This window comes from Macrotis lagotis, chromosome X (genome assembly GCF_037893015.1).
Source record: "Macrotis lagotis isolate mMagLag1 chromosome X, bilby.v1.9.chrom.fasta, whole genome shotgun sequence".
Classification (NCBI taxonomy): Eukaryota; Metazoa; Chordata; class Mammalia; order Peramelemorphia; family Peramelidae; genus Macrotis; species Macrotis lagotis.
Window position 1 is genome coordinate 124,925,430 of NC_133666.1, and position 19,851 is coordinate 124,945,280.

General features: G+C 36.1%; 1 protein-coding gene across 8 annotated transcripts in view; it reads left to right on the top strand.

Moving 5' to 3' along the window:
- The window catches only part of LOC141502677 (phospholipid-transporting ATPase ABCA3-like), a 312,244-nt gene that overhangs the window by 241,989 nt on the left and 50,404 nt on the right, over positions 1–19,851 (top strand). For all 8 annotated transcript variants that reach the window (XM_074207528.1, XM_074207521.1, XM_074207520.1 and 5 more), the window contains 3 exons: positions 6,309–6,567; positions 6,747–6,951; positions 14,767–14,980. In XM_074207528.1, coding sequence (XP_074063629.1) covers positions 6,309–6,567; positions 6,747–6,951; positions 14,767–14,980 — 678 coding nt within the window. The remainder of the gene's footprint in view (positions 1–6,308; positions 6,568–6,746; positions 6,952–14,766; positions 14,981–19,851) is intronic.

Here is a 19,851-nt window from a genome sequence, read left to right on the forward strand (position 1 = left end):
ATATTTATATATGTATTTTCATGAGAATATAAATTCCTGTTTTTAATTTTTCTTTATTTCTCCAGCACTTAGTTCAGTGCTAGCATATAATAAACTCTTAATAATTTCTTTTAAATTGATTGATTGTGTAGCCCTTTCTCTTCCCAAATCCCATTCATCCTGGGAAGGCTGGGTCCTAGGAGGGTGATACTCAATCATCCTCTGGAGACCTAACCTGCCAGGGTACAGGTGTGTTGGGAGAGGATGCCACAATTAATTAATTGATTATAGCTTTGGGATTCACATATTCATTGTTTTGTGGCTTTGTGGAAAAACAATCTTATTTTTCTTTCTATGTGTATGATCTACCTAATTAATTTACTTGCTTGGGATTTAGATTTATGTCTAGTGTTTTTGTCATTCAGCCTTTTTTTGTCCTATTCAGTCTTTGTATCATTTGTTTCTAACTTCTTTTCTCTATTTGGCTCCCTTCCACTCCCATTATTGGGAGCCTATTTAGTTCTGACATTTAGCTTAAGTCACCTCAAAATGGTAGTTGTGGGGACTAGTGGTATCCTAACCCTGTTAACTCCCATGGGAAAAAGCTGACAACCAAGTTTTTAGGCCTCTTTCCCCTCAAGCTGTAAAACCATGTTTGAATGCATTGAAGGATCATTTTCAAAATAGCTCAGGGAGAAAACATGCATCTTTGCTTTTTTCATACTTTTTAAAATTTTTTTGCAAGTGAACTTTAATTTATTATTACTATTATTACAATAATTTTGTTATAAGAATAAACATAACCCCCCCCCAAGAAGATGAGAAACCTCAAGAATAGTGAGAGAAAGAGAAAAAAAATGTACTTCGGTCGTGTTCAGATTCCAGTGGTTCTGTCTCTGGGGTGAGTTGCTTTCTTTATCATAAGTCCACCACGAAAATTGCTTCAATATTTTTCCCACAGTTGCCATTACTAGCTGTACCTCAACTCTATTCCTCCCCACTCTCATTTATTCTATTCTTTCTCTCCTTTCATCCTGGCCCTGTCCAATAGTGTGTTTGTAACTGAATACCCTCTCCCTCAATCTTCCCTCTCTTCTATCACCTATTCCCCCCTCCCCCCCCATTCTCCCTTATCCCATCCCTTTCTTCTCATTTTTCTCTAGGGTAAGATAGATTTCTATACCCTATTGAGTGTGTATGTTATTTCCTCTCTGAGTCATTTCTGGTAAGACTCACTCATTCCCTTTTGCCTTCCCCCTTTCCACTCCATTGAAAAATATTTTTTTAGACTCATATGAAATTTCTTAGCTTCTTCTTCATCTCCTTTCCCTTCCTCCCAGTACTTTCCTTTATCACCCATTGACTCCATCTTTTTACTATATTATACCATTATATCCCACTCCTTCCTGTGCCTTGTCTATATATGCTCCTTCTAACAGTTCTTATAAATGAAAAAGTTAATATGAGTTATCAATATCTTCTTCCCATGCAGGAATACAAGCAGTTCAATATCATTAAGTTCCTCATAGTTACTCCTTCTCATCCACCCCCTCTATGGTTCACCAGAGTCTTGTACTTGTAGATCAAACTTCCTGTTCAGCTCAGGTTGTTTCAATAGGAAAGTTTGAAAGTCCCCTGTTTCATTGAAAGTCCATCTTTTCCCCTGAAAGAGGATGTTCAGTTTTGCTGGGTAGTTGATTATCAGTTGTAAACCAAGATCTTTTGCCTTTCAGAATATCATATTACAATTCCTATGAGCCCTTAATGTAGATGCTGCCAGATCCTGTGTAATCCTGACTATGGAGCTTCGATAGTTGAATTGTTTCTGGCAGCTTTTAGAATTTTCTCTTTCTGGAAGTTTTCTTTCGGGATCTCTTTCAGGAGGTGGCTGGTGAATTCCTTCAATTTCTATTTTACCCTCTGCTTCTAGGATCTCAGGGCAATTTTACTGTATCATTTCTTGAAAAATGAAGTCTAGGCTCTTCCTGATCATGGCTTTCATATAACCCAATAATTTTTTAATTATTTCTTCTAGATCTGTTTTTTCTTCTATTTTTTGACTTTTTTGGAAGAGTTTTATTTCTTCCTGATTTCTTGCAAAGTCATCAGCTTCCTTTAGTTCCATTCTGCATTTGAAGGAGTTATTTTCTTCAGAGAGCTTTTTTGTCTCCTTTTCCAGCTGGCCAATTCTGCTTTTTTTAAGGCATTCTTCTCCTCATTTGCCTTTTGTTTTACTTTTTCCATTGGGCCTAAATTGTTGGGGGGGGGGGTTAGATTTTTTTTAAGGCAATGGGGTTAAATGGCTTGCCCAAGGCCACACAGCTAGGTAATTATTAAGTGTCTGAGGTTGGATTTGAACCCAGGTACTCCTGCTCCAAGGCTAGTGCTCTATTCACTATGCCACCTAGCCGCCCCCATAAATTGGTTTTTAACATATTATTTTCTTCAGCATTTTTTGTATTTCTTTCACCATGATTTTCATGATTTTTCTGCATCACTCTCATTTCTCCTCCCAATTTTTCCTCCACCTCCCTTAATTGGAAAACATGCATTTTTAGGGGCAGCTAGGTGGCACAGTGGATAGAGCACCAGCCCTGGAGTCAGGAGTACCTGAGTTCAAATCCAGCCTCAGACCCTAGCTGTGTGGCCTTGAGAAAGCCACTTAACCCCATTTGTCTTGGAAAAAACCTAAAAAAAAAAAAACCATGCATCTTTAAACAAAATCAAAGATAATAGTATTCTAAAAAAAAAAAGACTTCAGCAACTACTGAAACAGTAGGTAGACCAATGTCACTGGGTCACATAGCATGTGTAAAAAGACTGGAATGGTGAGAAGGGCCCAGGTATGAAAAACTTTGAAAGCCCAAGAGAGAATTTTATATTTGATTCTGGAGATCATAAGAATCTACTGGAGTTTATTGAATGGATCTGAGAAATGGGCCAGGGGAAAGGATTATATGATCAAGATCTATGCTTCAGGAAGATCATTTTGATAGCTAAATGGAGGATGGATTGGAGTAGACAAAAGGTTGAAACAGATTGATCAAGCAACAGGCCATTGTGGTAGTCAAGTGAAGTAATAAGAGAAGGGAAAATGTTTCAAAGGTAGAATTGAGAAGACTTGTCAATTGATCAAAATGTTGGGAGGGTTTAGAGGAAATGAGGAGTCAAGAAAGATGCCTGGATTATGAACCTGGTGACTGGGAGGATGGTGGTACTCTTGGCAGTATAGTGAAGTTAGGAAGAGTGGAAATTGCTGGTGAAAAAGATCACTAATTAAGCTTTGGACATGTTGAATTTAAGATGTCTGTGGGACATCCAGTTCAGGAAGTTCACTAAACAGAGATGTGAGACTGGAGGTCAAGAGAGACATTAGGACTGGACAAGTCATCTGCATAGATGCTACTGATAATAATTACCTCATTTTACTGGGCATTTTACTGTTCAGGAAAATGAGTTCAACAGAATTTGAGTAATTTTCCATGGTTAAACAACTCTGTGTTATAGGTAAAATATGAACCCAAATCTCCCAGACTCCATGTCCAACTCTCTATACCATGCTACCACTATGATCAGAAAAGAAAATGGGTCAGTCATAAAATAAGAATGAAGTAAGAATGATGGATAATTTGAGTGCCTCATTAGTACCTACAAAATATTTAATAAAAAAAACAGAAGCAGGATAGGGCTTATTAGAATATTCAAAATAGGTTCAAGTTGCTTGGATAATCCAGCAAGGTATAATGGAATAGGACCCCAGTTTTATTTTGTTGATTTTCAAAACTGGGACCATGATTTTTATTTTTTAATTTTATTTACTTAAGGCAATGAGGTTAAGTGACTATTATTAAGTGTCTTGAGGTCAGATTTGAACTCAGGTCCTCCTGACTACAGGGCCGGTGCTCTATCCACTATGCTACCTAACTGTCCCCAGGACCATTTTTTTAAAGGTATGGCTAGGGACATTTGTGTTGTACTGCTAGAAGTGAAGGACTGGGTGCAAGATGGACCAGAATGAAAACATTTGCCAAGAATCATTTCCTTAAACAAGATTGAAAGTCAGAGATTTGAAAATGATCAGATAACTCATAGGTCTGACCATAAGCAATGCTAACTGGCCATTCAGCAGCATTATTCCCCTGATATGCTGGGTAGCTTCCAGGAAACCAAAGTCTTTGGTTTCCAAGGGGAATATGTTTGCAAAGTTGAATCAAGTAGACCATTGCAAAACAAGTTAGGATAATTTTACCTTATCAATGATATATTGCCTAGTATGAGTAGAACTGTATAGTTCCATACAGTGAATGTACCTACTGACAAAGATGTGTCACCAAATATTGAACATACCATTTGCAAAGACTTATCCCCTAGTATGGGGGATGTATATGATTGGATAAGGCTCCAAAGGAACCTTAGCTACAGTAGCAGAATTTTGACTGAATGTTGGTAAATCAAAACCTTAAACCTTGATGTTAGTATAATGCATAAATAAAAGAACTGCATCTAAAAGGTCAAGATCACCCACTCTATCTAGATCAACACCCCCAGTCCTGTTTCCTGCACTATCAAGTCAATAGATTAAGATGATTCTAGAAGAGACAGGGAGGTGCCTTTGCACAACATTCCCTCACTTCAATCAGAATCATATACATGTTATGTCCTCATTCAGCTGATGTCATGGTCTCCTTCGATTATTAAGGACCACAATCATCAATCAATCTTTTATGGAGATACTCTGGGTAAGCCTGGACAGGAATCAAACAAGAAGGCTGGGAAAGGATGTGATCTTCACTATTGAAGAGAGCATTTCTATCACTGGAATTTGTCATGATGAGAACCAAAGTATGAAAAAACCCAAGACTTCTTAAACTAGAATCCATGAAACTTGTTTTGTTTCATAATTGTGTTTCAGTATAACTGTTTTCCTTTCTAATTCTGATTATTTTATTTTATGCTTTAAAGATATTATTTGAGTATCATTTACCCAAGATCCATCACACAAAAAAGATCAAGAACTTCTGCAACTGATTTGCCTTGTTGAATTATTGAAGAATTGCTTTGATTGTTCTAGTAAAAGAATCTTACTTGTGACTATATTCTGCTGATTTCAAGCAGTTTTTCTTTGCTCCAAGATCTAGGGTTGACTGAGAAAAAAGTGTTAACTAATTAGTTCTTCTCTGTACCCTTAATCTCTGTGATAATTCCTTTCAAATTAGGAAAAAGTTAACCAAATTTTCATATAACATTCCTTCCATTTGATAACATGCAATATAATTTTAAAATCCTTTTTGTAGTTGCCATTATTGTATAATTAAGATGATTCCTAATTTCTTTTGAAATTCTGTTTTGTCATAGATAATTTTAAAGATAGATATTCTTAGGGGAAAATTGTGATTTTTTTTTTACTCCTGTACATTTGAAAAAGAAAAGATTTAAATTATGTTATATAATAGTTTCCTTGTTACAGAGTTAGAGAATTGGTAAAGAAAGAAGGTTTGACTTGGAGCCTTATAATTTAAAGAAACAGAAGTAGTATGTAATATGAAGCAGATTAGTGAGTTCATTGAAATAGATTTTAAAAAGAAAAAAGTAATGTATTTTGACAACAGAGTAGGCATGCTAACAGTTCAACACTTTGTCTTAGATGTAAATCTCTTGAACAATTACCAACATTTCAAATACACTGTCATCTTTATGGGAATAATGGTTACCATATGACCTTGGTCAAAATGTCCAACTGTTAGGTCACTTTATTTCTTCATTGTAAGTGTTACCAGAGACTGAGAAATTATTAAAACTGTTAAGTAAAAATCTGTACTCCATTTCCATTTCATTAGAGACAGGCTTAGTATCACAATGGGGATTGCCAGCGATAACAGGCATCATAACACAATGAAAAAAAGCTAACTGGTTCTTCATTATCATTAAAATTTGAAGGTGTCACTAATGCTTATGTTCACTTTTATTGATTTGCAATGTAGTCTTAGTTCTCATATATCATAGAATTGTAACTTGGGAACTACAATGGCCTGTTGACCTCAAAAACTAACTATATGACCCTGGGCAAGTCACAGCCTCTGTCTGCCTCAGTTCCCTCTTCCGTAAGATGGTTATTACGACAGTATCTATCTCCTAGGGTTTTTGTGAAATTAGATATTTATAAGGTGCTTTGAAATACATATGTATCTATGAATATAGGGGCATATATAATTATTACTTTTATTGCTCTTGTTATTAACCTTTGTGTATACAGTCTTAAGTAGCAGTTCTGTCACTGATGATGAATAATTCATATCACCTGACTTACCTATAATGCTTTTCCATCTTAGGTAAACTAGAAGATTTCCTAATCGAAAGTAGAAACTGTATTGAGCACTGTATTGTTGCAATTTCCCTGAAAGTCACTAACGGCAAGCTGATCGCAACTGCTTTATTCAACAACCAGGCATATCATTCACCTGGAACGGCCCTTGCAGTTTTGGACAATATCCTATTTATGTTGCTTTCTGGCCCCGAGGCTTCTGTTGTGGTTGCAAACAAACCTCAGCCTTTCAGTGTCTGGAATGCTGCCAGAGATAACTTTCTTCAGTATGTGATTATCCTTTTGGGGTTGGGGACCTTCAGGTCTTTTCATTTCTCCCTCCCTGTTGGGTTGTTTATCCATTTATGTAGCCTTAGGAAAGTGGCAGATATGGCAATCTTTCCTACTATCTTTATGACTGAATATTCTCCATTCATAATGTTTCTCCATGTCCCATTTCTTGCAGGAGTGCTAATGGACTTCAAATTGCCTTTAGTATATGCTTTGGCCTATCTCCCTTGGTCAGTACTTTTTCTTTCCAAATAGTCAGTGAAAGAATAAGTAAAGTGAAGCACATCCAGTTTGTAACTGGTGTATATGTGCTCATTTTCTGGCTGTCTGCCCTGATATGGGATCTCTTCAATTTTTTCATTCCCTGTTTGCTGTTTCTGGTAAGTACCAAGTGAGTGTGTGTTAAGGCCCATAGTAGCTGCTCCTTTAGCCAATGCTGTTCTGAACTCAAACTAAGTAACAAGAGTAGTTGAGGATTGAAGACTCAGCTCCTAATTCTGGAAAATCCAATATGGAATCCTCAGTGTTGGTAACCAGATAGCTGCAGAATTAGAGCAACCCTTCTTCATTCTGTTCACTGGGACTTCTCCAAAGTCAGAAGAATTATACCTGTCATGTTATGTTAAATAGCCTGCCATACAATATTCAAGTCTGTAACTGACTTTTAGCTCTGTCCTTGACATACCCACTTGTTCCTCATTTTACTACTTAACATGCAGTTTTATGTTTTCCACTTTTAAAAATTATCTGCTTTAATATACCAGCATGAAAATAACTCATTTTTCCCTTCTCTCCATGACTTCAATTAAAATTCTTTGAAGAAGCAAGCATATTGTGTTACCAACTCTCAGCTAATTTGTCACCCTTAAAATGCTCATCAAAGTACTTTGTCACCCTTTGCTAAGACATTCTGATATATTTCCAACTAACTGGTTCTTTAATTCTTTGTACTATTATTCCTCCTGGACCAGCTCAGCTGATGGGATCAGGGAAAGGACTGGCTAGAGATAGAGGCTAATGTGCTGGGAAGTTGTTCTTGTGTATAGAAAATATAATTTGTGAGAGTCAAGAAGTGAGCTATCATTATGAGATCAATTATCAAACAGTAGGTGAACTACAATATAGCAATAGCACCTTCAGGCTCAGGACTCTGAATCCAAAATAGTAATACCCTCTAAACTTCCATCTTCTGACCCTGAAGCCATAATTAAGGGGAAAATTATTATGGAAAAGGCTCACCTTCCTTATCACCACCAACAGTGAGTGCTGATTATTTGCCACAGATAAGCACAGAGTAGCAGCACCTCTTAGACCAATAGTCTTGCTACCAGGCTAGCTATCACAATTATCATTGGTACAACAGGGGGCCAGCTATCCCTAACCAGTGCTCAACAAACAGGTTAACCTAGCTGAAGCAACAAGGGACTTTGTGGAAGAAAACAAGAGGTAAAATGTACTAGGCAATTTAAACTATAGCCACCACCTTGACCACTATCTCCCCTCAGACCCCCATGGAGAATCCAAGATCCTGATCTCAAAGAGTTTTGGAAATGCTGATTCAAGAATGACTTCCACTAAAAACAACAACAAAAATGAACAATAGCTTACATTTTCATAGGACTTTAAACTTTTAAATTTTCTTCATATATACTACATAATTTAAGCCTGACAAAATATCGTGAGGTAAATACAACAGATATTATTTCTCACATTCTGTTTTATTTTCAGTTGCAGAATCTCTTCCTTCCCTCTCCAATTTGTCTCATCAGTCATAAAGATAAGAAAAGTAAAATTCATTACAAATATGTAGTTATGCAGAACAAAATTCTACATTGCCATATTCTGACCAAAAAATCAAAACAAAAAGAGAAGGAAAAAAGGAGGAGGGAGGAAAGGAAGGAAGGAAGGAAAAAGAGAAAGAAAATTTACTTTAGTCTATATATTATATACATCAGTTTTCTCTCTGAAAGTGGATAGCATTTTTCATCATAAGACTTTTGAACTATGGTGGGTAATTTATGGAAGTGTTAATAACACTATGTGTTAATAAGTCTTATTATAATATTGAAGTCTTGCTTCCTAACAAATCAGGTCATAGGGTGAAATGGTTCCCAAAAAGGCAAGTCTTTACATAACATACCCCTCACTATAATAAACATAATGTGCAACCATTAATTTGATTGGCATGGTCTTCTCCAAAATCAAAAGGACAACTATCATTATCATCATCATCATCATCATCATTATGTAATTTGTTCTCTTCATTGCTCACTTACTTTGAATCAGTTTTCCATGTTTTTCTGAAACCATTCTCTTCATCATGTCCTGTATGTAGCACAAGAGTATTCCATCACATTCATATACCATACTGGCTCAACTATTCCCCATTTGATGGGCATCCATTCAGTTTCTTAATTCTTTGACAAATTTTGTTGTTCAGCCATTTTCAGTCACATCCAACTCTTCATACCCCCATTTGGGGTTTTCATGACAAAGATACTAGAGTGGTTTGCCACTTTCTTCTCCAGCTCATTTTACAGATGAGGAAACTGAGGAAAATATGGTAAATGACTTTTCCTAAGATCACCCAGCTAATAAGTGTCTGATCTCAGATTTGAACTCAAGAAAATAAGTCTTCCTGATTCCAGGCTTGAGACTTTATCCATTGCTCAGGCTAGTTCACAGCTTCACCCACAGAGTCTTAGTGTTCTCATTCTCCTTCATCTAATCCATTCTTATTTTCTCTTGCCTAAGCCAAACTGATGAGTGTGATGTGGTGCCTCAGAGTTCTTTTAATGTGTATTTGTCTAATTATTTGTGATTTAGAGCATTTTTTCATACCACTGTTGATAACTGATTTCTTCCACTAAAAACTGCATATTCATATTCTTTGACCATTTATCAGTTGAGGAATTGCTTTTAATTTTTTATTTTTATAAATTTGGCTCAGTTCCCCATATATTTGAGATATGTATTAAAGAAATTTGCTACAGAGATTCCTACCTCATCCCACCTGCTAGTGTACTGCTTTTCTTCTAATTTTAACTGCATTTGTTTTATTTCTGTAAATTTACCTCCAAATTGCTCTACAGAATTGTTGAATCATTTCACAATTCCTCCAACAGTGCATCAATGTCTCAATTTTCTTACAGCCCTTTCAGCATTTGTCATTTTCTCCTCCTGTCCAACAGGACAGCCAATCCAGTAGGTATAAGATAGTGTCTCAGAATTATTCCAACCCAAATTTCTCCTATCAATGATGAGTTAGGATATTTATAAATTGATTTTTGATAACAAATCAGGGAGTACAAAAACAGACAAATCACCCTAACCAATACTGATGCAAAAATTTTAATTTTACAGCACTTTATCATAAAAATCATATGTATTTCCACTAAGTGGAATTTATACCAGGATGCAGGACTAGTTCACTATTAGGAGAACTATAAGCATAACTGACTACATCAGTAACAACAACAACAACAACAACCAAAAAATTTCCACCAAAATCATATGATTATATCAATAGATATAGAAAAGTTTTTTTAACAAAATCCAATATCCATTACTATTTTAAAAAACAATTCTAGAAAATAAAAGAATAAATGTAGCATTCCTTAAAATGATAAGTAGAGTCTATCCAAAACCAAAAGCATGCATTATCTATCGTGGGGATAAAAGATAAGTCTTTCCAGTAATATCAGGAGTGAAACAAGGATGTCTGTTATCACCTCTATTATTCAAAATTGTACTAGAAATGCTAGCTATAGCAATAAGACAATAAAAAGAAATCAAACCAATAAGAATGGCATCAAGAAAACAATCTCTCTGTGCAGATGATAAAATTATATATTAAGAGAAATATCTAGAATCAACTAAAAACAAACAATTAATTTGAACAAAGTTGCAGGTTATAGCATAAACGCACACAAAACACAAGTATTTCTATATCATCACCCACAAAATCCAGCAGGAATAAATAGAAAAAGAAAATCAATTTAAACCAAAAGGAGTCTACCTGCCAAGACAAACCAAGAGATTATATAAAATATATATAAAAAATACTTTTTACACAAGTGAAGATTAGATCTAAAAAACTGGAGAAGTAATAATTGTTCATGGGTAAATCAAGCCAATTTTTTTCAAAATGACAATACTACCCAAATTGTTACTTAATCATTGTTATACCAATCAAACTACCAAAAAATTATTCTATAGGGAAAGGACTGGCTAGAGATAGAGGCTAATGTGCTGGGAAGTTGTTCTTGTGTATAGAAAATAAAAAAGAATTAAGTCCTTGAACTTTGTTCAAATTCCACAGCTCCTTATCTGAATACAGATGGCACTCTCCTTTGCAGATAGACCAAAATTGTCCCCAATTGTTGCACTGATAGAATGAGCGAGTCCATCAAGGTTGATCATCACCCCCATGTTGCTATTAGGGTGTACAGTGTTTTTTCTGGTTCTGCTCATCTCACTCAACATCAGTTCATGCTAATCCCTCCAGGCTTCCCTGAATTCCTGTCCCTCCTGGTTTCTAATAGAACAATAGTGTTCCATGACATACATATACCACAGTTTGCTAAGCCACTCCCCAATTGAAAGACATTTACTTTATTTCCAATTCTTTGCCAACACAAACAGGGCTGCTATGAATATTTTTATACAAGTGATGTTTGTACCCTTTTTCATCATCTCTTCAGGGTATAGACCCAGTAGTGGTATTGCTGGATCAAAGGGTATACACATTTTTGTTGCCCTTTGGGTATAGTTCCAAATTTCTCTCCAGAAAGGTTAGATGAGTTTACAGCTCCACCAACAATGTAATTCACTCAGATTGTTTCAATAGACTCTTTGTTGGTCTCAAAAACTTTTCTCATTTGACCATTCTCTACACTGTTGCAAAAGTGATTCTCTTTAAGGTCAAATCTGATAATACCACTCTAGTACTCAGTACTCAGAGGCAAAAAGAACTTTTCCATATCCAAATCAGAACACATAAGAGAAACTATGGATTTTATATGAAACTATCAATCTCCATTTTCATATTGCTTCTTAAAAAACAACATACATGTATATATACACACATACAACACACACACACAAATACCTGTATATAATTACAGCATATCATTCCACAAATTACTTTAAGAACAGTCCTGCTTGGGGTGGCTAGGTGGCACAGTGGATAGAGTACTGACCTTGGAGTCAGGAGGACCTGAGTTCAAATCCAGCCTCAGACACTTAATTACCTAGCTTGTGGCCTTGGTTGGGCAAGCCACTTAACCCCATTGCCTTGCCAACCCCACCAAAAAAACTTAAGAACAGTCCTACTTATCTGTGCTTCCTTCTGAACTTCTTTCTGTTCCCTTATGTTCATTTTTTCAGGGTGATCTTTTTTGTGTGTCACTATTGTTAACCTCTCCCTCAACCCCCATATTTCCCGGCTAAATTAAAAACTGAAAGAAAAAAACTTTTAACAAATAAGCATAGTTAAACAAAACAAATCCAAACAGTAACCAACCTTCTTTCAAGTATTCATGGATACCAGTTTTAGTCTAAATTCAGAACTCATGTTGCTGTGTTGTAGGCTTCTTCCAAATTCATGTGATGAGCCATGGAGCCATCTTGCCAGAATAATCGCCTGAATGCCATCTTTCCTAATCTTTGCCTCTTTGAACCCTTTTCCTCCTTAAAAACTCAGACAAAGCTCCACTGATTTCTTCCTCCCATACCCAGCTTATAATGCCTTCTCTCCCAAAGTTTTCTTATTTATTTTATATGCATTATATGTACATGTCTTCTCTCTAATTAGAATGCGAGCTTCTTAAAGTAGAGACAGCTTTATTTTTGTCTTTATATTCCTAGTACCCAGGTACATGATTGATCTCCAGGTCCAAGAGATAACTGTCTTTAATTTTCTATATACCTAAGTAAGCATGATTCCTAGTGGAGCTCCTTTAGTCTAAGAATATCTATATGTGGTGAAAGAAGGTGTCTAAGAGCTTGATCTAGTAATACACAGTATAATTATCTCATTTATGAGAAATAGCTGCAAAGTACTTGAGATAGATGCAGTTCAGTTCAACCAGCATTTATGAAATGCCTCCCATGCACAAGACACTATCCTTTAAGTACACAAAGATGAAATTGTCTATCCTGAAGGAGATTTTGAGTCAGGTACACTCTTGTTTAGCATATTATCCCTATTAGCTGATCATAATGGAATGCTACTATGTAACCAAGATTAGAAGGGATGCAGAAAGCTGGGAAACAATTGTTCTTTTTTTAGTTGGTTTTTTTTTTTTAGTTTTTGCAAGGCAATGGGGTTAAGCGGCTTGCCCATGGCCACACAACTAGGTAATCAATAAGTGTCTGAGGACGGATTTGAACTCAGGTACTCCTGACTCCAGGGCCGGTGCTCCACTGTGCCACCTAGCTGCCCAATGGAATGCTACTGTGAACCAAGCTCCTGACTTTGATCATGGCCATGGAAACAAGGGAATTCTTTCTTCAAGGGTTATGCCCTCTAGGTGATAGTTCTTTTGGAATGGTGAACCATACTTATTTCCTAAAGATCTAGGAATTTTCCAAGCAGCTCTACCTGGACGCTATTGTTCTCTAGATTTCATTTAAAGGTACTCTGCCTCCTGAGAATCAGCAAGGGAGAACAGTGGATAGACCCCTGAGCCTGGACCAAGAAGACCTGAGTTCAAATCCAGCCTCAGTCATTAACTAGCTGTGTGTCCCTGGGTGGGTCATTTAATCTCTGCCTACCTCAGTTTTCCCCCTAATAGCATCCAATGAGATCATATTTGTAAACTTAGCATAGTATCTAGCACAAAATAGACTCAAGAGCTAGTGGATGGTTGAACTGAGAATGGAATCTGAGTTCTCAAAGCAACAGGAATACTGAGTTCTTGAATCCATATTTCTAGTTTAGTGGAAAGAACCCTGAATTTAGAATCAGAAAATCTTGGTCTGGTCTTAATTACTGTGTGATCTTGGAAGTCTTGTTTCCTCTTCTATAAAATGAACAGTTCACATTCTTCTATGGATTCTGTGTTCACTTGAGGTGAATGTGTTGCTTGGGAATTCTTCTGAAACTTCTTCCCCCAGGGTTCTCTTCTTCAAGCTAAACATTCCCATTTCTTTTAACTGACTATATATATATATATATATATATATATATATATATATATATATATATATGGATATGTGTGTCTATAGATGAGTATATATGTGTACATCTATGTATACACACACATATATACACATACATGTGTGTATAACAGCAACAGTAGTTTACTACAGTGAGGAAAGTGCTAGATTTGGAGTCAAGGGAAAAAGTGTTTAAATTCTAATGTTTCTGTTTTCTTATCTATGAGACCTTGGTCAAGTCATTCAATCTCTATGATCTATGTTTCTTCATCTGAAAAAACAGGGAGGATTGAACTAGAGGACTTCTGAGATTCCCTCTGGTAATAAATCAATCATCTTTCCTTCCTATGATCCTAAGTACATTGAGCTTATTACTTGTATATTTAGAAACTTTATGCTTCTGCTTGTACAACTTAAGAGTGCAATAGAGTTTGTTGATTTTGTTGGGCTTTATTTTGTCCTTGGTTTTTGTTCTTGGCTGTATCATATCAGTATTCACTCATATTGAATTTGTCATCTTGCTTCCATTATCTAGTCTTCATGTAAGATAAGGATGCCCAGGGCAGGATTAAAGAGCCTTCTAAAGACTTAGTAGAAAAGAACAGGTCACCTACCTTGACAATATTCAAGAACAGTTGATTTAGAAACTTTTATTAGTAAATTATCTTTGGACTTCTTGGACTGTTCTGAAAATAGATATCTGCACTGGTGAAAGGATTCCCTCCCGCTCTGACTTTGACCAGGAAAAGTAATTTCCATTAACATGCTTGCACATACATTCACATGTATATACCACACATATACACATGTGTATATACATATACACATACATACACGAATAAGATGATACTGGGGGAGGAAGTGTAGAAGTAGCTTTCCTTAGCATTGATTGGTGGGTGAGTAGTTCTTTCCCTCTTCCTTTTAAAGGTGACATGAGCCCTTTCTTTCTTTGGCATCAGGAGTTGTTTTCTTGTTTGATGTATGGAACATGTTCTTTCCCTCCATTCCAACCTCCCACCTGTACTTGATTTTAGGTGGTGTTCAAAGTCTGTGATATAGAAGCTTTCTACAATCATTTTATGAATATCCTGATGATCTTCATGTTATATGGATGGTCTGTCATTCCCCTCATGTATCTCATGAGCTTCTTCTTTCTACGGAGTGCTGCTGCCTACACCAAGCTTATCCTATTTAACATATTTTCAGGATGGACCAGTTTCCTATTTTCCTTCTTTATACAAATTAAAGGTAAGTTAGGACATCAAGGTCTACCTCCTTCTCTGCTCAGCTGCCTCCAGCTCTACTCTCCCTCCCTCTTCCCCCCTCCCCCCCCAAAAATGAGCCCTCCTTTCAGAATGTAATCTTTAACAAATCAAAAGATGCAGTTTGAGATTTAGAGATTTTATTAGGCAGATAAGGTGCTATGGATCTGTGAAAAGCAGTTTTTGTGGGAAATCTTCCAATCAAGAAGGTCAAATTCCCTCTGATGGTTTAGAAAGACAAATTAAGATGATGAAACTGTTTTCTCCACCACAATCATTACCCCTACCAAATTTCCTCATCATATTGTATCTCTAGTGGGAGGGATTTCTCACCTATATGCTATTAACAAAGTCAATGAGGCAGCTAAACAAAGCAGGAAGCTAAACAAAGCAGGCAGCTAAATAGGGCCGCTAAACAAATTGTGACCCCTGAAGAAGGGCAAGTATATTTCATTTCTAGAAAGGTAGGTTGCTCATATTCTTCATGGAAGATGCAAATGGATAAGATAAGTTTAATGAAGACAATTCATATAGGAATATTGATAAAATAATACTTGTATTTTACATAAAGGAAAGCCTATAGAAGAAAGCAAGATCTTCGACTTTTGTCTCTCTTATCCTCTCAGCCTTGATTCCTACATCTGTAATGTAGAGATTAAAAAAAAAAGATGATGATGATAATATCTACACAAGTTTTTAATGGTAATTTAATATGATAATGTGTATAAAAAATTTGAAAAGTCTCATATAAAAAACTGAAACAAAAAAGAAATAAAAAGAAAAAAGCTTCATGTGTTCTATAAACATTAGCAACTAAGTATTCACCAAGGGTTTGTGATTTAAGTTTTTGTGAGACTTTCTGTAGCTTTTCAGATCACAACCTGTCTTAAATAACTATCTAGTAAATATCTGAGACAGACTTTGAACCAAGATCAGCCTGACTGCAGTTCTATCTACTATACCTTAAGAGAGACACCGATGTAACTTTTTTTAAATTACAAACATCTTAATCAGAGCTGGGAAATAATCAAAATTTCTCTCCTAATTTATACTTATTCAGTTCAGAATTTTGGAAAAACTTTTGGTCAAAGGGTTTACAAGGAAACTGATCTAAGGTAAGGGCACATTGCCCCTGCCCTCCCAGAATGACTAGGATACCACTGTGGGAAGGAAGAAACCTAGAACTTAGACTAATACTTTTGGAAGAAAGAAGATGCACCTTTCTAGAATCTTTCTAGAATCATAGACTCTTTGATCTGGAAGAGGCCATAGATATCCAATCCCAATTCCTCATTTTACTGAGGAAGAGACACCCTCCAAGAGGTGAGCCATAATCCAGTGCTCATTCTATTACTACAAGCTTCTTTCTTCCTTCCTGGTACTAGATGAAAAGCATTTCCATTGTCTCCTACCTAAAGAACTTTTCATTTTCATTGTTTCATTTTCATTTTATAGACTTTACTGAAGATAGGAGTCAGTATTCTCTAAATAATCCTAAAAAGGTATAATTGTCTTACATGCCTATTCTGGCCCCAAGACCCTCTCAAATCCTGAGAATGTAATTGGGAGGGCCAGAGTTGTTTGGGGTTTTTGTTTGTTTATTTTTTATAGATATATGGACTTATTTTAGAATTGAGGAGCTCTATTTGCAGAGTTTAGGTGCTCAGGTCTCTAGAGCCAAGCTCATCTGGGCGGGGTTCTTGGCCCAGAATCTATTTTTCTCAGGGAGTGTTTTCTCCTTTCTGGTTGATTAGGGGTTTTTTCTAGGCATAGATGTAAAGTGATCCACTACAGAATCCCAACCAGTTCAATCCCCAATCTCTGTCTTTGGAGTTTTCTGCTTTCAAGAATGGATCTAGATTTGAGGAGTAATTCCAAGTGTTTCCAGAACCCTTGAGAAAAGTGACCAGAACTCTTTTTCTATTTCATCTATAATTTCCAAGGTTCCTGAACTAAGTTTATCTTGGTAGCTTGTACTACCCTCTCCTCCCTCTTTTTCTCTTTGAGAGAATACAGTGTCCTTCTCTGATGAATAGTACATTCTGCACTTTTCTCCTAAGAACTAAACCTTTATGATGCCTTGGTTTCGTGTTTGTACTGTTATTAGTAGAAACATTGCTTTTTTTATTTTATTTTTATTTTTATTTTCCTTGATTACATACAAAAACAAGCTCAACATTCATTTTTAAAGCCTTGAGTTCAGAATGCTCTCCCTTCTTCCCAGCCCAATTGCCCTCATTCAGAGAGCAATTTATTTGATATAGATGAAAAATGTGCAGTCATGAAAAACATTATCACGATAATCATGTTGTAAAAGTAAATATAACCCCCCCAAAAAAACTGAAACCCCAAGAAGAAAAACTTAAAAATAGTATGCTTCAATCTGTATTCAGACAGCTCTGTCTTTGGAATGGATAGTATTCTTTAACATAAGTCCTTCAGATTTCTCTTGGATCACAGCATTGCTAGAAAAAGTAAGTCACTTAAAGCTGATCATACTACAACACTGCTGTTACTTTGTAAGTAGTATATTTCCCAATGTATCTGCTTGTGAAGGTTTTTTTTTTACTGAGAGCATCCTATTCATCATTTCTTATAACAGAATAGCATTTCATCTTAATCACATGCCACAATCTGTTCAACTGTTCCCCAACTGATGAGCAATTTCCTCAATTTCTAGCTCCCTGCCACCAGAACTGCTACAAACATCCTTATACACATAGATCCTTTTCCCTTCTGTTTTTCATCTCTTCTGTTATATAGACTTGGAAATGGCATTGCTAGGTAAAAGGGTAGTCATAGTTTTAGTAGGCATAGTTTTATAACCCTTTAGGCATGGTTCCAAATTGCTCTACCAAATTATTGAATCCCTTCACAACTCTTCTAAAAGTGCATTAATATCTCATCCTTCCTACACCCTGTTCAACACCTGTCATCCTCCATTTTCATTCTACTACCCAATCCAATAGGTATAAGGTAGTACCCCCAGAATTATTCTAATCTGTATCTCTCCTATCTGTCAGCAGTGAGTTAGGATATTTTTCTTAAATGGCTTAAATAGATAGCATTAATGTCCTCATCTAAAAACTGTTCATATCCTTTGATCATTCATCAATTGGGGAATGACTCCTTTTTTATAGATTTGACTCACTTCACTTTGTTTGAAAAATGAGGTCTTTATCAGAGAAATTTGTTTCAATATGTTTTCCCCCACCATTGCTACTGCTAATTATTTCCCTCCTTCCTAGTCCCCCAGCCCCAGTTTTTCTATTCTCTCTCTCCTTTCACCCATTCCCTCCTCAAAAGTGTTTTGCATCTAACTGCCCCATCTCACAATCTTCCCTCCCTTCGGTCACCTACCCCCCCCCCATTCCTTTCCTACTTTCCACTAAGATAAGATAGATTTCTGTTCCCAGTTGCTTATGTATATTATTCTCTCTGAGACAATTCAAATGAGAGTAAGATTTACTCCCCCTCAGCTCCCACCTCTTATACTCCACTGCAAAAGCTTTTTCATGCCTCTTTTATAGGAAACAACCAATTCTACCTCTCCCTTTTCTTTTCTCCCAGGATATTCATTCATCTCTCACTTATTATCTCCATCATTTTCATATATTATCCCTTCAAATTCAACTCCCACCTGTGCCTTGTTTATATATGCTCCTTCTAACTTCCCTAATAAGTTAGAAAGTTCATATAAGTTATCAGTATTATCTTTCCATGCAGGAATAGAAGCAGTTCAGCATCATTAAGTCCTTTATGAATTACCTTCACTGTTTATCTTTTTATGCTTCCCTTGAATTTTGTATTTGAAGATCAGATTTTCTATTTAGCTCTGCTCTTTTCATCAAGAAAATTTGAAAGTCCCCTATTTCACTGAATGTCCATTTTCCCCCCCTGAAAGAGTATGCTCAATTATCCTGGATAGTTGATTCTTAGTTGTAATCCAAGTTCTTTTGCCTTCTGAAATAACATATTCCAAGCTCTATGATCCATTTATGTGGAAGCTGCTAAATCTTGTCTTATCCTAACTGTGGCACCATGATATCTGAATTGCTTCTTTCTGACTGATTGCATTTTTTCTCCTTGATATGAAAGCTCTGAAATTTGGTTATAATATTCCTGACAGTTTTAATTTTGAGATCTCTTTCAGGAGATGATCAATGGATTCTTCCAATTTCTATTTTACCTTCTGCTTCTAGAATATCAGGGCAGTTTTCCTTGATAATTTCTAGGAAAATGATGTCTAGGCTCATTTTTTGGTCATGGCTTTTAAATAGTCCAATAATTTTTGGTCATGGCTTTAATGTAGTCCAATTTGTTTTCCAGATCAGTTGTTTTCCCAGCAAGATAATTCATATATTCTTCTATTTTTTCATTCTTTTGATTTTGTTTCATTCTCCCTTTTCTCCGTTATATATATATCTTAGGAATTATTTTCTTCAGTGAGCTTTTCTATTTCTTTTCTATTTGACCAATTCTGCTTTTTAAGACATTCTTCTCAGGGGTGGCTAGGTGGTGCAGTGGATAGAGCACTGGCCTTGGAGTCAGGAGTACCTGGGTTCAAATCCAGCCTCAGATACTTAATAATTACCTAGCCGTGTGGCCTTAGGCAAGCCACTTAACCCCATTGCCTTGAAAAAAACTCTAAAACAAAAAGACATTCTTCTCTCCTAATTGACTTTTTTGACTTCTTTTTCCATTTGACCCAGTCTGGTTTTTGAGATGGGATTTTCTTTGGTGTTTTTCTTTTGTATCTCCTTCATCGAGCTGCTGTCTTAGTTTTCATGATTTCATCACTTTCATTTCTCTTCTAAATTTTTCCTCTACCTTCCTTACTTGATTTTCAAACTCTTT